Raw genomic sequence first — 23582 nt, 5'->3', positions numbered from 1 at the left:
GATTGTGATTAGAAATATCCTCACATTGCAGATTGAATACTACAACAAATAATAAAGATTCGAATTTGAATTAATTAGCTGAATTGTTTTACCCGCTTTTTCGGTCAACATTTAGAAATAAATGCGTAATTGAGGATTAAAATCTTATAATCTATAAATTAAAATTAAGAATAATAATACCTTTACATTATATTAAAATTCTAACACTAAAGACTCTCATTCGGCAATCTAATTTATGCCACAATTTATCCAAAAAAATTATTTTAGTCCATAATACAATTAAATCCTTTTAATGTAGCTAAACCTGTTACATTTTTTTTTGTAAATTGTTTGTAAATGTTCGTAGAGTTCTGAGAAAGTTTAAGTAATGCGCGTGAATCTTTTAACATACTAACAAGTTCATAAAATCTTGTTTTTAGTTCTTCGTATAAGGTTGTTTGTTCGTAAATTTTTGTTTTCATAAACATTTTTCGTTAATATGGATTATTTTGTAAACGTTTCCTTCACTTCTGATTCTGAGATTAATTTTGAACCGATTATCTTTGAACAGATTGTTACCCCACATGGTAACAATCTGTTCAAAAAAAGGAGCATTTCTTCTGCAAAATTTTCTGACAAAAATAAAAAAAATAAGGCATTTAGAAGTATCGGAGCAGGGTCTCTTTTATGGCAAAAATGTAGTCCTAAGTGGAGTCTATTGTACGCTAAAGAGAGTGCATTAATATTTAGTTTAGTTTAGTTTATATGATTTTTCAAAAGTTGCTTTCTAGGTTATTTTTGAGAAATTTTAGTTAGATTTTGTTTTTCCGCCCCCAAGGATTTTTTGAAAAAATATCAAATTATTTTCAAGTTAAAGCACAACTACTTACCTTTCCAACGGACGTCTATTTATTAAGTTCTGTACATTAGAACCGGAGGAATAATTGATAATTTGAGACAAAACATCAAAAACAAAAAAAAAAATAATTAAAGAAAATTGTGACGTAGGGTAAGGGCTCATAATTTTGGACAGTCTGCTTATAAGCATGGATGTTCTAAGTTTGAAGTGCGATATTTTCAATACTAATTGACTTTTTTGTTACTCTCATTTCAAAAGGGTTGTTTAGAAATTTAGCAAGCTATTTATCGTCTTATTTTTACTAAAATTAGTCTTAATACGTGTAAAAATGAATTGATATGTAGAGGTGAATTTGACTCTTATTTTGGCCAACTTGGCTGTAAATTTGGACAGCTAATCTGCCTCAACAGAATGCCCATTGTTCTTCATTTCATGAACCAATCTTACCAAGTCCTCTTCCTGTTCATGTAAGGGAAACGTATCATTCAATAAAGTGAGTTGACTTCGGTACTCCAAGTACTCGAGGATTCGCTCATGTCCTGGCCTTTCCGGGAGCCTTTTAAGGCTTTTCTCACGACATATCGTTCGTAGAGATGATACTATTTTGTTTCTCCAGGCATTTATACAACCTCTGGTCATCACAAAAGCTAAAATTTCACGAAATTTCGGGAAAAATCAACCTGCCCAAAATAAGGACTATCACCTCACTGGTGAACCTCGTAGAAAACTGCCCATTTTTCTCATGAAAAATGTAATTCACAATCAAATCTTACTTCAGGTCAAATGTACAAATCATCATTCACGTGACTCAACACAATATTTAATGAATATTCAATAATATCACTTAAAAATATCGCAGAAAGATTGTTAGTACTTCCCCATATTTAGCTAAATAAGACTGAAGTAAACACGAAGTTCTGTCATATTTCTCATAAGCAATTGCTCTCACTGAGTTTTCAACAAAGCAATTTTAAATCAAATCTTATTCAAAATTTAACGTATTTAGTGTTAAAATCTTCCAAAAAGAACAAAAATTAGATAGAATTCATTTTTCATCAAATATTGGAATAAAAATCCATCATTTTAATCAATTTATTTTTAGTGTCCAATTTTATCCTCAAAGTGTCCAAAATAAGAAACTGGACAAAATTATGAGCTTTTCCCCTAATAAATATATAAGTTCAAAAGTGACAAATTTTCAAATGACCACACTAATAAATGATTTTTATTATTTTTTATAATTCCAAATTTTTTTTAAGCAGAACCCTTTTGGGAATATAAAATACACTACTCATACATAATATTTTTCATTATAGTAAAAATTCTTATTCATTGGTTTCGTCAGAAAAATTACTTATATTTTTAAGCTATTTTTGTCCCCATCGTTCATAGAATCAAAAATTACACTGAATCAGACTCCGTTGGTTTGTCCAAGGTTAGATGTAAGACATTTAATTTTGTTTGTTGGTTTCTTTTTTATTATTGATTTTTGATCAAAAAAACACGTTTCGTCCTTAAAGGGTTAAGCTTTTTTGCGAATTTTTAAGTAGGTTAAATGAATCACAAGCATTTCGTAAATTTCCCTAGGACTTCTTGAATATTTACATCTTAATCCTAATTTTAAACCTCTTAATCAATGAGGCCATTTACGTCACCGCATTAGATTGGGATTTGTTTAATTTTTCTCGATATAAACGGAAAATCCAATACGACCCCTCGTATCGAATTGGATTGGATTCAAATTGTCCCAATTGTCTCAAACATTTTCGGAGTGCGCGAAGCGAAATTCGGAGTTGCATTTGACGTTAAAACTAACCCTATTTGTGTTGTTTTGGTAAGGAAGTCGCACAAAATAAAATTTTCAGGATTTCTTTTTTGTGTATTGTGCAAGGATATGGGCAACGACAAGTTTAAAAGAGGTGGCAAAGCAAGGAGACTGAGCTCCTATTCTATCTAAATTGATCAGGAGAAGGAGGTTGTTGTGACGATAGACTGTAAAAAAATCGTAACCAAGAAGTTTTTGAAGAGTTCCTTAAACAAGGATATGAACGTAATGTTAAGCAAATTGTGTAGTTAAATTTAAGAATCTTAAGCAAAATATCCAACTTAAAAATCGAAAATATTATTTTTAACCTCACAAAAATGACATCCCGCTAAAAATCCAATTCAATCTCAACAGTACGATGTAAACAGACAAGATTGGATTCGGATTTTGGGACAATCCAATCTCAATCTAATGCGACGATGTAAATGGCCTCAATGCCTGCGATTCTTCAGGATTTTTTATATTTAATTAGGTAATTGTCCAGTGGTTGAGATATTAAAGAAACCCGTGAATAGGGTATGTCCTGTAGCCTGAATAGGTCAAATGGGTCAAATACTTGCAAAATGCTGACAAATCTTTATAGAGTATTTAAAGAAAGATTCAAAAGTCATAACTAATGCAGGGCAGATCTCCCGTATGTAATATTTGTGGGAAATTTCCTACAATCTGTGATTGTTCGATCGCATATCTCAAGATCATGATTAAGTGTTTGGGTGAGAGAGAGAGAGATTGCCTTGGGAAAAGCACTTCCACACTCGATATCATCAAGTCAAATTCGTATGAGGAAATTTTCGTGTGAAAAAAAAAGAAGAATTTGTGTTTTTAAAAGTGGAAAATTATGTTGAATCAGGTTCAAGACCGTAGCACCGGCTATGATGGTGCGCTGGCGGAATGATCCTCAGGCTATGCTGGAGGATCAGGCTGAAGGGTTTGAGTATATGGAAGTTGGACCATCACCGCCGGCTGAAAGTGCACCCAGTATGTATGATAGCTTTGAGGAGCCTAGCACAGAACTGAGTGTGCAGATATGTAGTGAGACAATTCGGGGTAATCTTCTGGATCAGATGAAGACGTGCAATGGTCGGGTGAGGCTGCTGGAGGATATTGAACAGAGGAATATAACGACAGAGAATGTTGTTGAGAGTTTTAGGAATGTGGGAAAAATTGAGAAGAATATTGCATTTCTGTGGGCGACATATCTCAAGAGATGGGATTTGCTGGAGGGACTACTGCAGTCTGGTGCTGATTTGCAGTATACAGATCCAAATGGGATTTCGGCACTGCATTTGGCGGCATTTAGTGGTTGTGTGAGGTGTACGGCTTTCTTGATATCGTGCGGAATTGATGTGAATCTGCAAATAAAGTGCTATACACCTCTGCATTGTGCTGCATTTGGGAATTCCCCAGAGACGGCTAAGATGTTAATAACAGCTGGTGCTAGTATTGCAACGGTTACAGCTAAGCAGGATTGTGAAGAATCACTGCTGCACTGTGCTGTTAGGGCAAATGCTGTTGATTGTGTGAGGTTGTTTATGGCTGAGGGGGCTGATGTGAATTCCTTGAAGCCAAATGGGACAAATCCCATACATTTGGCGGCATATCTGGGGCATGTGCAGTGCCTTGAGGTGTTGCTGGAGACAAAAGCTGCAGAGGTGGATATTAAGAATTGTATAAGGGACAAGGAGTCCACGGCTCTGCATTTGGCGGCTGATGAGGGTAATGTGGAGTGTGTGAATTTGTTGTTGAGCAAAGGGGCTGATGTAAAGGTGAGGAATCACCGGGGATTTACGCCGTTGCACCTAGCGGCTAGATCGGCGAGTATTGAGTGCTGTGAATCGTTGCTGAGGACAGGGAATGCAGATCCAAATGCTGAGGATTTTGATCATAGAACTGCCCTTCATGCAGCTATTGGGAAGTCTGATCAGGCTCTGGATATTCTGGAGACGCTGATAGCGTGGGGAGCTAATATCAATCACAAAGATGTTTATGGGTTTACAGCCCTGCATCTAGCGGCCCTGGATGGTCTGGCACAGTGCGTGGAAGTGTTGATCTTCCATGGGGCTGATGTCACGACGAAATCCAAGAAGGGGACATCAGCTCTTAATGTGATCACGCGGAAAACACCTGCATCACTGCAGATGATCAGTCAGAAACTAGACGCCGCGATCACATGTCATCAGAGCCATGATACCGCAAATCGCGAGGTAGAACTTGAACTAGACTTTCGGCAACTCCTGCAGTACTGTCACCCAAGGGAAATCAGTTACTTGAACACCTTCGTGGATGAGGGACAGAAGGAATTTCTGCAGCATCCGCTATGCAGTGCGTTCCTCTATATCAAATGGGGAAAAATCCGAAAGTACTACATTGGACGCTTGGTTTTTTGTTTCATGTTTGTCCTCTTCCTTACGCTTTACGTGTTGACAGCCCTAGCCCATAATTGCTACAACAGCAGTAAGGAGATGGAGGAGGAGATACAGGAGCAGGAATTGTGTCAGAAACAGTCAATATTGGGCAATATGTTGCGCAATAATCCCTTTGTAATTGAGATGCAATGGTGGGTCCTTGTTGCCATAACGATTGTAGAGATTTTCCGTAAACTCTGTGGTATCAGTGGATTTTCCTCATTTCGGCAGTATGTGACACAATTTGAGAATCTTATTGAGTGGTTCGTGATTGTTAGTGTCTTTGTGATCTCGTACATTTATACGCATCGTACGTATACTTGGCAGAATCACATAGGGGCCTTTGCTGTCCTCCTAGGATGGACGAATCTTATGCTAATGATAGGACAACTACCAGTTTTTGGTGCCTACGTCGCTATGTACACGAAAGTCCAGGGAGAGTTTGCTAAACTCTTCATGGCGTACTCGTGTATGTTGATTGGATTCACAATCAGTTTCTGCGTAATCTTCCCGTCATCTTCCCTGTTTGCCAATCCCTTCATGGGCTTCATTTCCGTTCTGGTGTTGATGATTGGGGAACAAGATCTATCACTCCTGACTAACGATCCCGACGACAAAGATCCCCCTTTTCTCCTGGAGATCAGTGCACAGATCACCTTCGTCCTCTTCCTCCTCTTTGTCACCGTGATCTTGATGAACCTCCTCGTGGGAATCGCTGTGCACGATATCCAGGCACTCAAAGTGTCTGCTGAACTCTCCAAGCTCGTACGTCAGACCAAGCTTATCTCCTACATAGAATCTGCCCTCTTCAACGGCTATCTACCATGTTGGCTGAGACGTCTCCTTCACAATACAGCCCTCGTTTCACCGCAAGCCTACCGGGTTGTCCTGTGCGTGAAGCCCCTAAACCCAGGCGAGAAGCGTCTCCCGCGTGATATCCTAAAGGCCGCTTACGAAGTTGGGAGGCAGCGAAAACACTTTGGGCATACAATTTCTGCCCGGAATTCAACAGCTACCTACTTCTCCTACAAGAACCCAATGAAACTAGACACAAAACTGGCCGAATCCAAACTCATAGAGAACAACAATGCCAACAATATCCGTTCAGGTGAATCAGATTGTGGATTCGAGACAGAAAGTATCTGTACGCTAACGACCAAAGTCGAAGAAAGTGCAGAGAAAATTGAGATGTTGACGAATGAGGTGAAGGAGCTGAAGGCGATTCTGCATCAGAATCATGCACTTATTGATCAACTAACAACCCTTATGTCCAAGAATCACAGCAACAGTCACAAGAGTCACAAGAAGTGATTGTCCAAATGTGCCCCAAGACCAAGGGTTCAGAGACTGATTTCTCTTTTTTTCCTCACATTCTCTCTCAAGTGGGATTTTCTCAATCTCAAAATTGTCTCAGCATAAATCCAAAACTCCTCCTCAGTCGCCTGGCAACTGTTTTTTGGGGGAGGAAAGATTTGTGAATTGACAAAGAGAAAAGGTGAAGAAGAAACAAAAAGAAGAAGAAGTACATGAAAAATGTTGGCTCTTCAGCATTTTAAAGTTTTTGTATGTGAAAAGAAGAAAAAGAAAAATTTAATGTGATAAAGTCGAAATGTAATATTTTATTCTCTAAAAAATTAAAATCTCTGTAGGTTTTTTTTAAAGCTGGGTCATCGGGCGTAGTCAACTTTCGAGGTAATACACTTTGTAAAATTGGATGAAACATTGTTTATTTTTCATGTTTCTCATATTTCTCACATTTTTGCTTTCTTTGATTTTAATAAACCACATGAAAATAAAGCACATTGTTTTCTAAATGAAAAATGAAACACAGAACTCATTCATTTATCATTCATGTTTTGTGTTTCATGTTTCACGCATTGGTCTCATTAGGGGACCCTGGGGCACTTTTGAATTGGGGCAGCTTTGAAATTGAATTGGGCTTTTTTCTCCTGGAAATGAGTCTAATCATGGGTCCAGGTCAAAGTCCCGAAAGCCAAAATTCCGAAAGCTAAAATCCCGAATTCTTAAAAGTGTCATAGCTACTACCACGATTGCAACCGCGCTTATTAGAGGCAAAGGGAAATCTTCTGTGTCCTGGAAAATTATTCTAAACATTTTTCTTCAAATCTTGGCATATACGATCTATGATTCAGGGTTTCTGCCGTTTACCTGATGAGATCGGTCGTGGTAAGTCGGCGGCAGACGCAATCAAGCATTAATTGAGGAGAAATATATAAATTGAAATTGAAATATAATTTCATTCCTTTCAGGATTTTGAACATTCGGGTTTTAGGCTTTCGAGATTTTGGCTGCCACCGCTCAATCATAATGTAATTTAGCTTAGCAATTGATTTGTGGAGCTGAATTATATCATGATAAGTCCAGTTTTATTTAAAAATACAGTAGACTCTCACTCAATCGGCTCTTTTTCAATCGGGCAACAAATTTTGTTGACAATTTTCACGTTTAATTATGAAGCTTATTCGCTCAAATTCGCTGTAGTTCTTCCTATTTTATCGTGATTCTTTATAATTAAGCGCTTTTTGTGGAATTTACAAAGGCTTTGACGCTCAATTCTATCGCTAAACCGGATGACATTTTGCCCCATATTCCCGATTGAGAGAGAGTCTACTGTAGGTGAAAAAGCCTAATTTCAAAGCTTCCCCAAAGCTATTTTAGTGGCATTTTGAGGATTTTTCAATAATTACAGAATTAGAGATAGAGAATTTTATGCACTTTCACTTAAGACGATTAAGATGGGGTAATTTGGGATGATGTCTAATATGGAATATTGAGATTTCCTAATAGTTTTTAATGACTAAAGAAAAAACGAAGAAGTGTTCTCGAATTTAAGGTTTTGTACTTCTTCGTGCTTTTCTTTTTCTCTTTGACCACCTGAAACATTGAGAAAATCTCAAAATTCCAAAATATGCATGATTCCGAATTACCTCATCTTACCCAAAGGCCAGCTTCAGACCTGAGACTAATGCCAGTTCCTCACTAAGATGGCTTTATTTGGGACTGAGGATGAGCCAGAAACCTTTTCATACCTAAACTGAGACCCACCTGTAAAGAATCTCAGCTACCATAAGGTTATATGGGCTTATCACTGGTCATTTTCTATTTTAAATAGTCTGAGTTCAGAAGGCCAACAAGAGAAAAAAAAAGTTTCTTTGAAATTGGTTAATAAACATTAGAGATAGAGTCCGGTCCACTTGAATATAGTAAGAGTCCGGGTACAGTGGGTTGGTGTAGAAACGGATGGGACCCAGCGTTAGAAAGATCTCGATCTCAGTTACAACATACAGTAGAGTTCCTCAAATTTGAACATTTGAGGGGTATAGATGACATTTCTCACTCCTCAAATTTGAACAATATTTTCAAAAACGTAACGGAATTCATATGAAATGCACTTTCTCAAATTTAAGAAAGATAATTTTAGAGAATATATCAATGTAATTTATTGTTAAAGAAATGGAATTTGTTGCGGAAGTTAATATAATACGATAATATTGAGGAAACACCATAGAAAAATAGTTCTAATTCAGACTCCACGCAAAACTTTCTTCACATAACCTCAAATTTTGCATTTTGAACTCAACCGTCGTTCAAATTTGAGGAGTTCAAATTTGAGGAACTCGACTGTATACTAAAATGTCATCGAAATCGTATCATAAAAAAATGTTCAATTTGTTTGAACTTTCTCGCATAAAAGCTTAAAAACAAAAATTGGGAACAGTTTTCCAGAATGTTTCCATGGGGAACAGTGCCATCCATTGAGTTTTCCTCTGATACTATTGTGCCAACGAGTTGTTAGTTGAGCGAATTTCCATAAATAAATTGTTTGCACTTCACTTCACAGTGAAAACACCTTCTTCCATCATTCGTGGAAATGCTTTATTTGCTGGCTAAATGTACCCTGGTCTTCCTATAAAGGAACTCATGGAGAATCTCGAGTGTTTATTTTTATAAAAAGACAAAATTATAAATACTCTATGTTTAAATTTTGAATCAACATCAATATAGTGAGAAGTAGAGAGACTCCTTTGAATTGCAGCATTTTTAAAATAGAACTTTTCTCCAATTTTTAAATAAAACTGAGCCTTATCATTCTTATCATAGTGCAATTTAGCTTTGTAATTGATTGAGCTAAGTTATGTCTTAGTAAGGTCCAGTTCTACTTAAAAATAGACACTTAAAAAAGATCTATTTCAAGAGTGCCCTACTTTCCCCTAAAGATAATTTCTATTCACTTATGGTGTGAAATATTGGATTATTTGCTTCATTTGAAAATCTTAAAAATTCAAAAAATTATCTAAATGTCAAATGTAGCTTTTCTTCTTGTATTTTCAAATTTTTATGAAAAAATCCTCAAAATATTTTGATTTTTTTTTAATAAAAATAATTATTATGTTTCATGTTTTGTGTATCATGTTTCATAGATTTTTATTTATTTTGCATTTCATTCATTTTCTGCGACTATTTCTTTAGAAATTTTTTTTACATTTATAGAATGTAAAAAATGATTAGAAAATAATGTTGAAAAATCGTTTTTAGATGATTTTTTTTAAAGTATTTCTTGAGCTAAAGTAAAATGTTCCATCCGTGTTGCATGTATTACTTTATAAAGAGTAATACAGTATGACCCCGATAGAGTCAACTTCTAAAAACTTTAAATGCCGTGAAAAAATATGTAAAATTCCAAGTTTAATGTAAAAATTTTAAAGTAATTTTGTTAAGAACTTAAGAAAATTTTTAACGAGTGAAATAGTATCTACAATAATAAATAACATTGCAGATTTACAAGAATCAAATGTGTTCACTCTATCGGAGCCGTACAGTATTACAAAAGTTGACTACACTTGAATGTTCTCTTTGTTGAAAAAAAAATCTTTAAAAGTAATCGAAGACAAAAGGGGACGAATACAAGATTGTGGGAGAAGAAGGAAGATTTGAGAAGAGTTTTTGCCAAAATTTTTATTATTATACAAATTAATTTCGTCGAAGCAGGAATTTATTAATTTGTAATAAATGCTAATTTTACTGTGTTACCTTTACGGATTTTTTTTATCTGCAAGAGCAAATAACAGGAAAAAAATTTAAAAGTAAACAATTTACATTTGTACAATATTGCATTAATTATTCTCTTAAATAAAGACATTTTTTCCAGAATGATTTGTTGATTGCCATCCTTTAAATATTTACTCAAAAGCGGAGGAATTATGCTAAAGAATTTCTCGTCAGGTGCACGTAGAGGAAAAAAAAAGAGTCCACAAATCATAAATAAAACTGTTTTGTTGTTTTTTTTTTTATTCTGTTGAAGGCAGAATTTTGCAGTAATTATTGTAAAATTCCCACGACACTGTGGTTTACTTTTTTTCTTGGTTCGTTCCTTAGAGCTCTGTCACACGCGGTCTAGCCACATTGCTAAATATTTACCAATAGGATTTTGCACGACTGGCATTTTTGCAACATTGTTGAGGTATTGTCTTAGCTTTTTTTTGCTTGGTTTTGGTCATACGCGTGCTCGCACGCGGATTCCCCCACAAATTGATCACTCTCTGGGATGATCTTATAAAGCCTCTTCAGTGACGCACAGAGTCATTTGTGGTCTGGCCATTGTGACAATGCTAAGGCGAAATGCGGGGGTGGTGACTGAGGTGCAAAAAAAAAGTGAAATGCTTGATCTGGGGCATCAGAGAGATTTCTCGGTCATCAGAGATCACGATCAATGATCAATCAAACCCAGGAGAAATTGCAACAGACAGGTGACGATTAACTTATCAGTCTGCGATCGTTTTGCAAACGAAATCTTTCCATACACAAAAAAAAAACAGAAGAGAACCAACTTGAGACTAAGCTTGAGACAGTCACAAAAAGAAAGATACACAAATTTAGACAAATAGACAAAGTCAGGGGTAAATTTATTCAAGCTTGTAGCCAGGGAGATTCTTATGCGATTAAACTTGGAATTATGATGAGGTTCTTGGCCTGCACTTTGCGAATCTTCTCTACGTGCATTGTAAATTTTCATCTCAAATTCCAAATTACTAGGCTTATAGGATAAGCAAACAAGCATTAAAGATCATGTGATAAGGCATTCTTGTATGAACCAACTCGGAATGAGTTCAAATTGTCTCTTTTTCCACTCAATTGGATTTAATTGGAATACACGGAATGGAGTTTTTTTCAATTTTAATTCTTTCGTGCGATCTTAGTGCCTCTAGCGGCAGTTTGATGAAGCTAAAAAATTCTAGGGATTTTAGGACATCTTGAATCTGCCCTACTGTTACACTACAGTAGAGTCTTCTAAATTCATACGCTCGGGGAGTATTTTTGACATTCCTCACCTCCCAAATTCGAACGATTTTTTCAAAACTAACCAAATTTTTGTGAAATTAAATTGTACTTTAAACAAAATTCCCTTACTTTCTCACAACTCTGAGTGGTAACATAGGGTCGGAGAAACGTCTGTTCGACAGGGAACCCCTATTGACACTTTTGTCAAAATGTTGAAAATTACTTAACGTATCTAATAAAATATAAGTAATATAACGTTTTTCTGTAATATACCTTTTACTATAAACAGAGACGTTCAAATTTCGTATCCCAAATGGTACAGAGTAGAGTGTCAATAGGTACTGACACGAGTTCTTAAAGTGTCAATAGACGTTCCTTTCACTCTACTTTCTTTTCATTTTTTACGATCATAATGTATGTAAACATTCAGGAAGAAACACATAAATATGATTTTCAATCATTCACAACACGATTTTTTTTAACATAACCTCACAACTGACATTTTGAATCCAAACGTTGTTCGATTTTGAGAGATTCAGATTTGAGAGACTATACTGTATATAGAAAATTTGATGACTACACTAATTGTCGCTAACATACTGCTGCGATTTTGTGCAAGAATGTCATTTTTCGCTTTTAGGCTATAATTCTTGCAAGCAACGCATACACAATTGCAACTATGGCAATGTTTTAACTCTCCAGTTTTGGATAAAATTTGAAATTGGGGAAGCTTAAATTCTGGAGATCTACCCCAGTGTGTCCATGGACGATCTCACAAAGATTCACCCTGGTTAGTTTGAAGCTGATCTTGTATGTGAGAAACCCTTTATCTTTGGCCTCGAAAGTGGCCCATCTGATCCACGGGAAATGAGGAAAAATGTGGTAGTGAAGTTAAATAAAAGTTTACAAGAGGAATTCTAATTCTTGGACTTAGTAGCTTATCTTGTTATCCCTTCGGTTGTGAGTCAATTGAGGGTGGTTGCGAGGATTTGAAAAGTTTTAGCGGTTTAAGTCAAGAAAAAGCTGGACTTGGCCCAGAAAATAGATTCTAATAGAACTAATATGAGTTTTTATTATTAGTGCTAGAACAACAGGGGGAGAGCAGTATATATAATCCATCGATTTTATCACCCCCCTCCCAATTTTCCACCTTCACCCCCCCCCCCCCCCGGAAACCACTTTTCTCAACAAATCTTCGCGTTTCAGACGATTTATAAGAAAAGTCGTCATGCTGTTTATTCGTCTGTCCGTCCGGCTGTCACCAACTCTAGAGGTCAAACGGTTAGAGATGGCGACTTGGGACCTAAGGGGGACTCCCCAATAAGTCGACCCAAGGATCGTTAACATGCCCCTAATTTTCTCCTCACCTCTCCCCTTCCCCATCAAAATCATGTTTTGTTTGGGATTGCTGAAAAATGCGTTGTGCGATTTTTTTCATTTTTGGATATGTTTTAGAGATTACCCACACACAGAAAAATGAAAAATTCTTAAACAGAAACACCCAGGAATTTAATTTCAAATCCCATTGAATGAATGCCAATGCCCTAATTCTAAATCCTTGATCATTTAGTTTTAGTTGCAATTTGCAAATATGTAGACATTTTTCATTTTCCAGCTAATGCTGAACTTAAGTTCCCGATCTCTTAATTTGAAAGAGCTAAGGATTCTAGCCCATTTCTTTGGGTCAGAGCTTCTAAAATTAAACGCCTCGGGGATTCACGTCCAATTTAAGTTCCCAGGATCTTCTATATTCTTAAATTTAGAGTCAAAATTTTTCTGTGTGCATGCGGACAATTGGCCTTGTATGAAAATACAGTAGAATCATTCCTAATAACGGTTTTTAAGGTCAAAGTTTTGAGCTCGTTGGGGAGGTTTTGGATTTTCTGACAAAACTGAACCAGTTCCAATCGGTTTGGAATCGGTTCATAACCGATAACTAATTTTTATTCGAAATTCAATTATATTAGTCCTAAATTATTTCGAGCAATGTTTTGAATGATTTATAAATCCGTTCAAACAGATTGTGAACCGATAATGAACCGGTTTTGAACGGATAAGTATTTTTTGTCCGAAAATAATTTTTATTATACTCTTAAAATTATTTTGTGGGATCTTTTGAGTGATTTACAAATCGGTTCAAATCGGTTGAGAACCGGTAAACGAAAAATGATGCGAAAGTACTTTTACTAGATAGCATCTCAGTCACGAGTTCGAGCATATCGCAAAGCCTGGAACGCTTTGCCACCCCTTTTTGGAAAAAAAAATTGGGAATCAGAAAGCTCAAAGGTCTGTGATTCTAAAGTTAACCATCCACATCGAATTAAAGATCCTTAGTAACTTCACTTTCCGTGCGTATCCTTTGAAAAAAGCTGTTAAAATCTATTTAAATAGGGGAGACATGATAACTCATTTTGGATACTATCGACTGCCGATTATGAAAAAATTTAAACGATAGCAGGACTGCTATAACTAATATAGATATTTATCAACAATCAGATTCTTTTAAGAATGCCATAATAATTGGCCCAACAAAACGTAGAAAGTCGACATTCACTTAATCTAACAGATATAAATTTATCGATACTATCGATTCAACAGTGTCGAAAACTTATTATTCCACCCCAGATTTTCGGAGACGAAGTCCGGCTTTTCCTTCCGGACTAAATCAAAGCATAATATTTTACTTAATTATTGCAAGTCTAAAATTAATCATTGGGATTTTTATTAACGCCAATTGACGAATCAAAAGATTTGTGTAATAAGCAAGTAAGTGTAATAGCACTGAGGAATTGAATTTATCCTCATTTAATTTAAGTTCATCTTTGTAAATAGAATTTGTAATGCTTGATTAAAAGTTTGTCAAATCAGTGTTTATTCATTCATTTGATCGTTTTTACACGAAAGCGCGTTTTTGATAACAACATAAAGTTCGTCAAAGTGAGTTTGTTCAGGTACCGTTTTGACCATTGACATAAGAAGTTTCATTTGACATTGGTTCGGTTTTAAACCGTTCAGGGATATTCCGTTCCCATATTCAGAGGGCCAATTTTTGAAAGTCTCACTCGCGCCCGCGAGCTCTTTAGTGGACGAGAGAAATTGATTCGCACAACCCGCGATTCTTGAGTATATCCAAAGAATAGTTTATGTTATAGAGGAAACTGGGGCACCACCAAACACAGGGTACCACGAAACACTAATTTTTATTTTTAAACTACTTGGACTATCTCGACCATTCCTTCAGTGGACAAGCATCCCTATAGTGCCTATAAATTTCTATAGGTCTTATCCTCTTAAGTCGAATATCCGATTAAAAAAATCGCAGTGTTTGGTGGTACCCCGTGTTTGGTGGTGCACCACTTTCCCCTAAAGAAGTCGTTACAGAAGGATTTGAATTCTCTCGGCCACTAAAGAGCTCGCGGGTGCGTGTGAGAGTTTCAAAAATTAGCCCTCAGGTATTGAGATCAATTGTCAAATCATTAAATTCTTCACCTTTACACAAAAATCTGGAAAACTTGCACTAGAATGGTCAATTTCAAACTGAACTTGACTGATCTATACCTGAGAAAGAGGAGAAAAATTTCCGGAAAGTCCTGAAGTCCTGAAGTAACTCCTAACGAACCAGGTTAGAAACCGTTTTTCAGTTTCATAGGAAGATAAAGCACCTCTCTGGTGGGGGTATTTACCACATATAAGAAAACAGTGATTAACTATTTATCGGAAATTCAATATTGAAAAAGTTTTGAAGTGATTCACGATTTGTAAACTTCAATGGAATATGGTTTGCATACTAAATGTCACATTAGGTATTTGAAAATGAAACTTTAATTATATTTATTTTTGATTTTATAAAAATAAAGAAGTTCTTTAAGATTTTAGCTTAATTCTTCTTTGAGGTTGATACCAACTTTAAGACAGAGGACGCTCAGGAAATTAATCTTTGAGGTCTTCTAATTTTTTTAGGTTTTCTACTGAAATTAAACTATCAATATAATATGTTTTTTAAATATTTTTCTTGAGGATTAAAAACAACTTAGAATTCTTTTTCCAAAGAAAAACAAGGGAAATTTAGTAAATAAGATATTTGTGTACTAGATTAGGTAATTATAGATATGTTCAAGAGTTGTTGACGTCGAGCCTTGATATCAAGGTTGAAGTTCTAAAAATTATAAGCACTATTATGCCCAGTGTTGATCGGGAGTCCGGGAGTTATTGATGAGTAATAGTGCTATTTTAACGAAAGAATGTATTATATGTTTTTTGGCGTTTAGTTGTTCTCAAGTGCTTCTGCATTATCGACTTTCTTTGTTTTTCTACCTTGGCGTTGGTTTCGGTCTCGACTGTTTTCCAGTCCTCGTCGTGTTCGAAGATCTCCAAATAGTCGTAACACGAACCGATACAACGAAAAGTCGAATTCATTGGAATGATACCATATGGAAAACTAAGACTTATTAAGATTTGTTTTTAGAATACACAGTAAAAAAATTTACAAGGATAATCGCTGGTTTGCTTTTTTATCACGATTATTCTTGTAAACTTACACAAATTATGTATTTCAACAAAACGTGTAATCTGAAAATGTGTAATTTAAATTTTATGTAATTGTTAACCGTGTAATAAACTGGGAATGATTACACAGTTTTGTATATTTTCTTACATATTTAGTGTAAAATTACACAGTTTTCAAATAAAAGGTGTACAAGTTACACAGTTTTCAGACAAAATGTGTACAAATTACACAAATGTGTATTAGTACACACGATTACATGTTTAATGTAAAATTTACAATGAAAATCACGGTAAAGCAGCCAAAAATTTTTTACTGTGTACAGTAATCAAAATTGGTCAACCAAAATGTCCATTTTATGGTACCATTCCCAGTTAGAGATGTTTCAATTCATCTTGTAGAAACAGTTAACTAAAGGCTTGAACACATTGGGAACAATTTTCGTCAAAAATTGCTTTTTTGAAGGAAGTCGACTGCACTCTGTTGTAGTGGAAACGTCAAGATTCTGTCAAAAATGCGATTTTTGACGAAAATTACTCTCAATGTGTAGAGGTCTCAAAAGAAGTCTCAAAACCAACTTTGGGGCATTATCAGTTTAATCCAGAGATATGAATATCTTTCGCCGTCACAATAGGTAAGATCATGATGTAATCCTACCTAAAACGATGTTCCAAGATTGGCTGGGGGAGCCTCTTGAGAGATTTCTCTCGAGAGTCTCTCGGAAGTTATTTGGTGTGGAGTGCATAGTCAACGATTGTGTCTCGTGGTGTTGGGTTGTGTGGTCACTGCTCAAGAATTTTTTTTTCTGGACAATATTGTCCACTCCCCCGTCTGACCCCACTATCAGTGATAACAATTGTCTCTAACAATTCAATAATCACAGCCTCAAGTTGATTGCTACAAAAGCTGGTGACTCTTATAGTGTGGAGGGGAGAAAATCTTATGAGGCAATTTTGAAGTCAGTCTTTGGAGGATAGCTCGAGTGACAAGATCACTGGATTTTCAGTTCAAGTGGTGATAAGTTTTTGATCTTTTTTTTTTTGAATTGAGAGAATTGGATATTGAAGTGATCTGCAAATGCAGAAAATTGGGGAAGTTTAGTGAAATGTGGAGTGATGATGTGAAAGTTTTGAGCAAGTTAAAGTGCGAAGATCACTTGTGAGAAGTGCTAGTTGATGGAGGGTCGAAGTGTGAAGATAATGGAAAATTCTGGACACAAGGAATCAGTGATTAAGGCAAAACGTCGACGATCATCTCGGGCTGCGAGTATTGCTGTTGAGAATGAGCACATTCCACTTTCTATGTCACCACGGTGAGGGATTTATTGGCTGGAAATGATTGAGGGGAATTTTTGGTTGAAATTCTCAAGGGTGGATGTCTTCCTTTCTCCCTTTTTCCGTGGCAGATTCAAGACTATGGCGCCACAGATGATGGTGCGCTGGAGGAATGATCCTCAGGCTATGCTGGAGGAACAGTATCCATCGGAGGGTTTTGAGTATATGGAAGTTGGACCATCACCGCCGGCTGAAAGTGCACCAAGTATGTATGATAGCTTCGAGGAGCCTAGCACAGAACTTAGTGTGCAGATCTGCAGTGATACCTTACGGATAAGTCTGCTGGAGCAGATGAAGGTCACCAGTGGACGTCTCAAGCTTCTTGAGGATATTGAACAGAAGAAGATTCTCAGTACGGATGTTGTGGATATTTTTGCCACAGCAACCAAAGCCGAGAGGAATCTAAGCTTCCTCTGGGCTGCTTATCTCAAACGATGGGATCTCTTGGAGGAGTTCATCGACACGGGAGCTGATGTGAATTTTAGTGATATCAATGGAATTTCAGCACTTCACTTGGCGGCTTTCAGTGGATGTGTCAAGTGTACAAAGTTCCTTGTTAATCGGGGTGTTGATCCGAATTTACAAACAAAGTGCTATACGCCATTGCACTGTGCTGCCTTTGGGAATAGTGTCGAAGCGGCCAGTGTACTCCTACAACATGAAGCATCCGTGGACATTAATACCAGGAGGCAGCATCTCACGCACAGCTACGAGGAATCTCTGCTGCACTGCGCTGTCCGGGCCAATGCTGTAGACTGTGTCAAGCTTTTCATCACGCATGGGGCTGATGTGAACTCCGTCAAGTCTAATGGAACCAATCCCATTCACTTAGCTGCAGATCTAGGGTTAGCGCAATGCTTGGAAGCCTTGCTAAGTGCCAAGGATGCTGATCCAAATATCAGGATTTGCATTCGCGAGAAGGAGTCCACAGCTCTTCACTTGGCAGCAGATGAGGGAAATGTTGAATGCGTCACTCTACTTCTGGCCAAGGGAGCTGACGCTAAGCTGAAGAATCACCGAGGATTTACCCCGCTGCATCTAGCAGCTCGGGCAGCAAGCTTAGAATGCTGCGAGGTTTTATTGAGGCTCGGAGGAGCAGATCCCAATGCCGAGGATTTCGATGAGAGAACTGCTCTTCATGCTGGAATAGGCAAGTCAGAGTCAGCGTTTGATATTTTAGAAACCCTTATTGCCTGGGGAGCCAATGTCAACCATCAAGATGTCTATGGGTTTACAGCTCTGCATCTGGCTGCTCTCGATGGCCTGGCTCAATGCGTAGAGATGCTGATCTTCCATGGGGCTGATGTCACGACAAAATCCAAGAAAGGAACCTCAGCTCTCAATGTGATTACGCGGAAAACCCCAGCATCCCTTGCAATGGTTACGCACAAACTAGACGCTGCCATAACTCTCCATCACAGCCAGGATACAGCAAATCGCGAAGTTGAACTTGAACTAGACTTCAGGCAACTCCTACACCTATCTTATCCACGAGAAATAAACTACCTAAACACCTTTGTAAATGAGGGACAGAAGGAATTCCTGCAGCATCCGCTATGCAGTGCTTTCCTCTACATCAAATGGGGAAAGATCCGAAAGTACTACATCGGTCGCTTGGTTTTTTGCTTCATCTTCGTCCTCTTCCTTACGCTTTACGTGTTGACAGCCTTAGCCCATAATTGCTACAATGGAAGCAAGGATATGGAGGAGACGATTCAGGAGCAGGAACTCTGTCAGAAACAGAGTATCTTGGGGGATATGCTGAGAAACAATCCATTTGTAATGGAGATGCAGTGGTGGGTCCTCGTAGCAATTACGATCTTTGAGATATTTCGAAAACTCTTCGGCATCACAGGATATTCCTCTTTCCGGTATTATGTAACCCAAGCGGAGAACATAATTGAGTGGTTTGTGATAACCAGTGTCTTTGTCATCTCCTACATCTACACCAATCGCACATACACCTGGCAGAATCACATAGGGGCCTTTGCTGTGCTCCTGGGATGGACGAATCTTATGCTAATGATAGGACAACTACCAGTTTTTGGTGCCTACGTGGCTATGTATACAAAAGTTCAGGGGGAGTTTGCTAAACTCTTCATGGCGTATTCATGTATGCTAGTTGGATTTACAATCAGTTTCTGCGTGATCTTTCCATCTTCGTCGTCTTTTGCGAACCCTTTCATGGGTTTCATAACAGTTCTCGTTATGATGACCGGAGAACAGGATCTTGAACTCTTGATCAATGATCCCGATGGGAAGGATCCACCATTCCTCCTTGAGATCAGTGCGCAGATCACCTTCGTCCTCTTCCTCCTCTTCGTCACCGTGATCCTGATGAACTTACTCGTAGGAATCGCTGTACATGATATCCAGGGACTGAAGAAAACAGCTGGGTTGTCCAAGCTCGTACGTCAGACCAAATTGATCTCATACATTGAGTCAGCTCTGTTCAATGGATACCTACCGACCTGGCTGAGGAATCTCCTGCACTACACAGCCCTGGTATCACCACAAGCCTACCGGGTTGTCCTGTGCGTCAAGCCGCTAAACCCAGGTGAGAAGCGTCTCCCGCGGGACATACTGAACGCAGCTTACGAAGTTGGGAGGCAGAGGAAACACTTTGGCCATACAATTGCTCCTCGAAGCACGTCAGCAACGTACTTTTCGTACAAGAACAAATTTGATAACAATAACAGTGCAATTGTGGACAAATCAACGGATTCGGACTATGGATTTGAAACGGAAAGCATTTGTACGCTGACCACAAAGATAGAGGAGAATGCTGAGAAAATTGAGATGTTGACTAAGGAGGTTCGCGAATTGAAGACTATTATTCAACACAGTCACTCGTCTATTGATCAACTGCTGCATATTATTCAGAATTATCAGAAAAATAGCAGAAAGTGCGTCTGAGGATCATGAGATCGTGTATAGTGGCTTCGGAGACAGTGAAGTGAAACCTGAAAACTTCTAAAAATGGACCTAGATGACTTTTTCTCAGTTTCCGGTTGTGGTACTTCTAATCGTGGTTGTAAAGTTGGTAGTATTGTGATCAAATCGAAGGAATTCAGTTCTGTTTTGTAGAAAAGTGATACAATTGATACTGGCTTACTTATTTCTTTTCTTACGACTTTCGTGGACCAAAAGTAGTCAAATATGGGAGTAATACGGCTCGATTTTGACGTAAATTGTATGGTTTGGATGGGTTTTCACTAGCTTCTTCGTGTTGACTGGTCCTGATCTCTACCCTCTTCTGTTATCAAGAAGTTCGGTAACGAAATGAAGTTTTTTAATGTGATTTTTAATGCTTCAATGTTAGAGTTAAAATAATCGAGCAAAATGAAAAAAAAAACTGAGACAATTTGGGCATTAGTAAACTCCATATTTGATCGACTTTCACTCGCGAACAAACGCCAAATCCGTCAAAAAATAAATGTCGTGTCGACTTGCAGCTAACTTCATTTTCAATCGCGTCCTAATGTTGTCAGATAACATGACACTTCCTTTGCATGCTCCTGTAGCCGATCGGGCGCAAAGTTTCACAGTAACAGAAAATTCCCTGGAATTTGTCTTCTATTTTTCCGCGAGAGTTTCCGTGGAAATAAACGCTTATATTCCGCTTGGAATTTTGCGGAGTTATCAGCTTTTTTTCGTGTGGATTTCCTAGAAAAAAAAGTCCGAGGAATTTTCTTGCAAGATATCTGAGAGCATTCCCTGGAAATTGATTCAAAATTTCCTTTGAATATTCCCAGTATATTTTCTGATATCTTTCCGACCAAGACTCCATGGAAGTAAGCACGAAAATTCTGCAATTATTTTTCGCCCTAACGCTATAATTCTTGCGAGCTAGACATAGTCAAATGAACGATATGGTAGCAATATTTTTAACTCAAAATTAGAACAACTGAGTGTTCGTCTGATAGATGAATACTCTCCAAGTTCTAAGCTTCCAATTGGCACTGATTGTCCATATTTGTGGATGTTTTTTTTGTGTGGAAATTCTCTATTTAAGTTCCACGAATTTTTAATCAATTTTTGGAATTATTTTGAAGAAAAATATATTTAAAAAATCCACTGGAAAAGTCGTGGAATTCTGTAATATTTAACCACGGAAGCCTCTAAGGCCGTTGCATGGAAATTTCCACGGAGAATTTCGTGGAAATAAAGAGGATTTTTCCAAATTTTTAAAGGGCTGACTGCCGACTATACCGCTAATAATCCATAGGAAAAGCCGTGGAAATATTCGTTGGAGAAAAGTCCATGGAAACTCGCGGACATTTCTTATTAGACGGTCCTATACGGAGTTCCGCAAATGTCCATGGAACGCTAGGAAGAAATTTAGCGTCAAATTCCGTCTCGGAAGCTTACGCGGATTTTGAACGGTAAAATCCAGGGAATTCCACGCGGATTTTTAGCGGTAAAATCAGCGGACATGGCAGAAAAGGCTGCTGGAAATCCAATGGAATCGCCGCGGCCGTTGGCTATAGGGGCCATTTAGCTTTAAGCGCCCTCTAACGCAGACGCTAAATATGGCCGCTCAATTTCAATGGCGGATAATATTACGATAATTACGATACTCTTCATAAAATGCATTAAAAACAAATTTAAAAAGTTTTTCAAGCCATTTTTTGACACTTAATTCGAATTACAAAAAAAACCTAAAAGAATAAATGAGAAAAAATGTTCTAGGTCCACTTTTATAGACGTTTTCAGAGTCTGCTTTATTTAACTGCAAGCCACTGTGGTAGATCGCAATCCCCAATATCTTTGATAAAATATTTGTATTGTTATTGTGATACTAATTTAAAAAAAAAAAAGAAATATGTTACCAGAAAAACATTGTGCTATTGCCACAAATTACAGTAGATCTATTAAAATGGCCAGAAGCATGGAAAAAACTGGAACAATTCTCGGATGATTCATGGTTGCAAAGACACGAGCACCTGCTCTAACTGTCTCAAGGTTTAATAGGGCTGTTTTTTTTTTGCACATCTCCCGCGGGATTTTTCTGTGTCAGTGAATTTGGCGTCATATGCTTTTAGTTGAGACAATGAGAGTCTTTTACCAAAATCCACCGTTTTTCCCAAAAAAAAAGAAACGGATATGACAAATTCTCGTGTTCTGGGCCAAAAGTGGATGACTTTCTTCCTTCAGCATTTTGCGCGCTCCACAAAATTCCAATATGAATTGTGTTGGTGAGATTGAGTGTGATGATCATGGAGTTTTTAGAAGTTTTCAACATTCAAGGTAACGAGTTCAATTACAAAATGTTATTCAATTCAATTGAGTCTTTTGTACTCCGGGATGCCAGTTGTGAGTCCCACTCCATTATCAGAGAGCGACGCTATAGAGTGCCTCCTGATTAGTTTATTGTTGGATTGGGCGAGAGACTTTGCCACGGGATTCTTCTCAATTTTACATGCGGGGATTGTGTTATCCAAATGGATAATGTTTTCTCACACCAGCAAAAAAAAAACTTTTTGCTCTCTGCCACTTCCGATCTGTTTTCTCGGCAGTTTTCTGCCCAGATTTAGCATTAAATGATCTTCCAACTGGGGCTATTAATCGAGAATTTATGGGTTTTGTGATCCTCAATAGTAACTCCGTCATTTGAATCTTGTAAGAAGTGATAGGTTTACTTTTCCCTGCAATAATGCTAAGAATAACTTCACGCAATATTATTTTGTAGAAGTGGAAATAATGAGAAAAGAATATCGAAAGACTGATAGTATAAGTGTGCCAAATTCCGGACAGCTTGCAATTCCGGCCACCTTTTTTGTTCCTTGAATTTCCATGATTTTTTAGTTTTTACATACTCTAGAGATTATACAATGCAAAAGAATAACAAAAAATGTAGCTTTAACAAACAAGATGACGTGAAAAAGACATTGGAAGAATTCCTGAAGGGCAAGGAACTATGAGAATGAAGGTGGCCGAAATAGGGCACCAAAGCTATGCTTACATTTTTATTCATTCTAAAATGTATTAACAACGATTTTAAAGTAAATAAAGACGATAAACTGTCTACAAGGTTCTAAGCAACACTCCTAAAGTAGAAAGAATGAAAAAAAATCTATTTCTATTAAAAATATTACATTTCAAACTTGAGACTTTGGCGCTTGCATGCAACTATGCCGAAATTTGGCACACTTACCCTATGCATATTCATTGTGCGTTAACAATGCTAACATCCCTAACGTTCATGAAATCTAGGAATTTATTTCATTAAAAAGAACTTTCTCCCATCCAGAAATTGGATATATCGGCAAAACTTTTAGTGTAATGGCTCTGGCACACCTTTTAGATCAGGAAAATTTCATGAAGTCTAAATTCGAATACCTTTCTTTCACATACGCTTTGCATATATCTATCT

General features: G+C 37.3%; 2 protein-coding genes across 2 annotated transcripts in view; both read left to right on the top strand.

Annotated features, from left to right (window-relative positions):
* LOC129798452 (uncharacterized) overlaps positions 1-22076 on the top strand; it is a 42031-nt gene extending 19955 nt beyond the window's left edge. Inside the window, exons 4-7 of the mRNA XM_055841601.1 lie at positions 3514-6375; positions 16923-16992; positions 17045-17184; positions 17242-22076. Of these exons, the coding sequence (XP_055697576.1) occupies positions 3514-6375; positions 16923-16992; positions 17045-17184; positions 17242-20122 (5953 nt within the window). The 3' untranslated portion in view covers positions 20123-22076. The remainder of the gene's footprint in view (positions 1-3513; positions 6376-16922; positions 16993-17044; positions 17185-17241) is intronic.
* Positions 1-23582, top strand: part of LOC129799320 (28S ribosomal protein S9, mitochondrial) — a 60546-nt gene that overhangs the window by 32593 nt on the left and 4371 nt on the right. The gene's annotated exons all lie outside the window — the stretch shown is intronic.

The sequence above is a fragment of the Phlebotomus papatasi genome, chromosome 1 (genome assembly GCF_024763615.1).
Source record: "Phlebotomus papatasi isolate M1 chromosome 1, Ppap_2.1, whole genome shotgun sequence".
Taxonomy (NCBI): Eukaryota; Metazoa; Arthropoda; class Insecta; order Diptera; family Psychodidae; genus Phlebotomus; species Phlebotomus papatasi.
The sequence above is the reverse complement of the archived record's forward strand: the minus strand, read 5'-3'. Positions and strand labels throughout refer to the sequence as shown.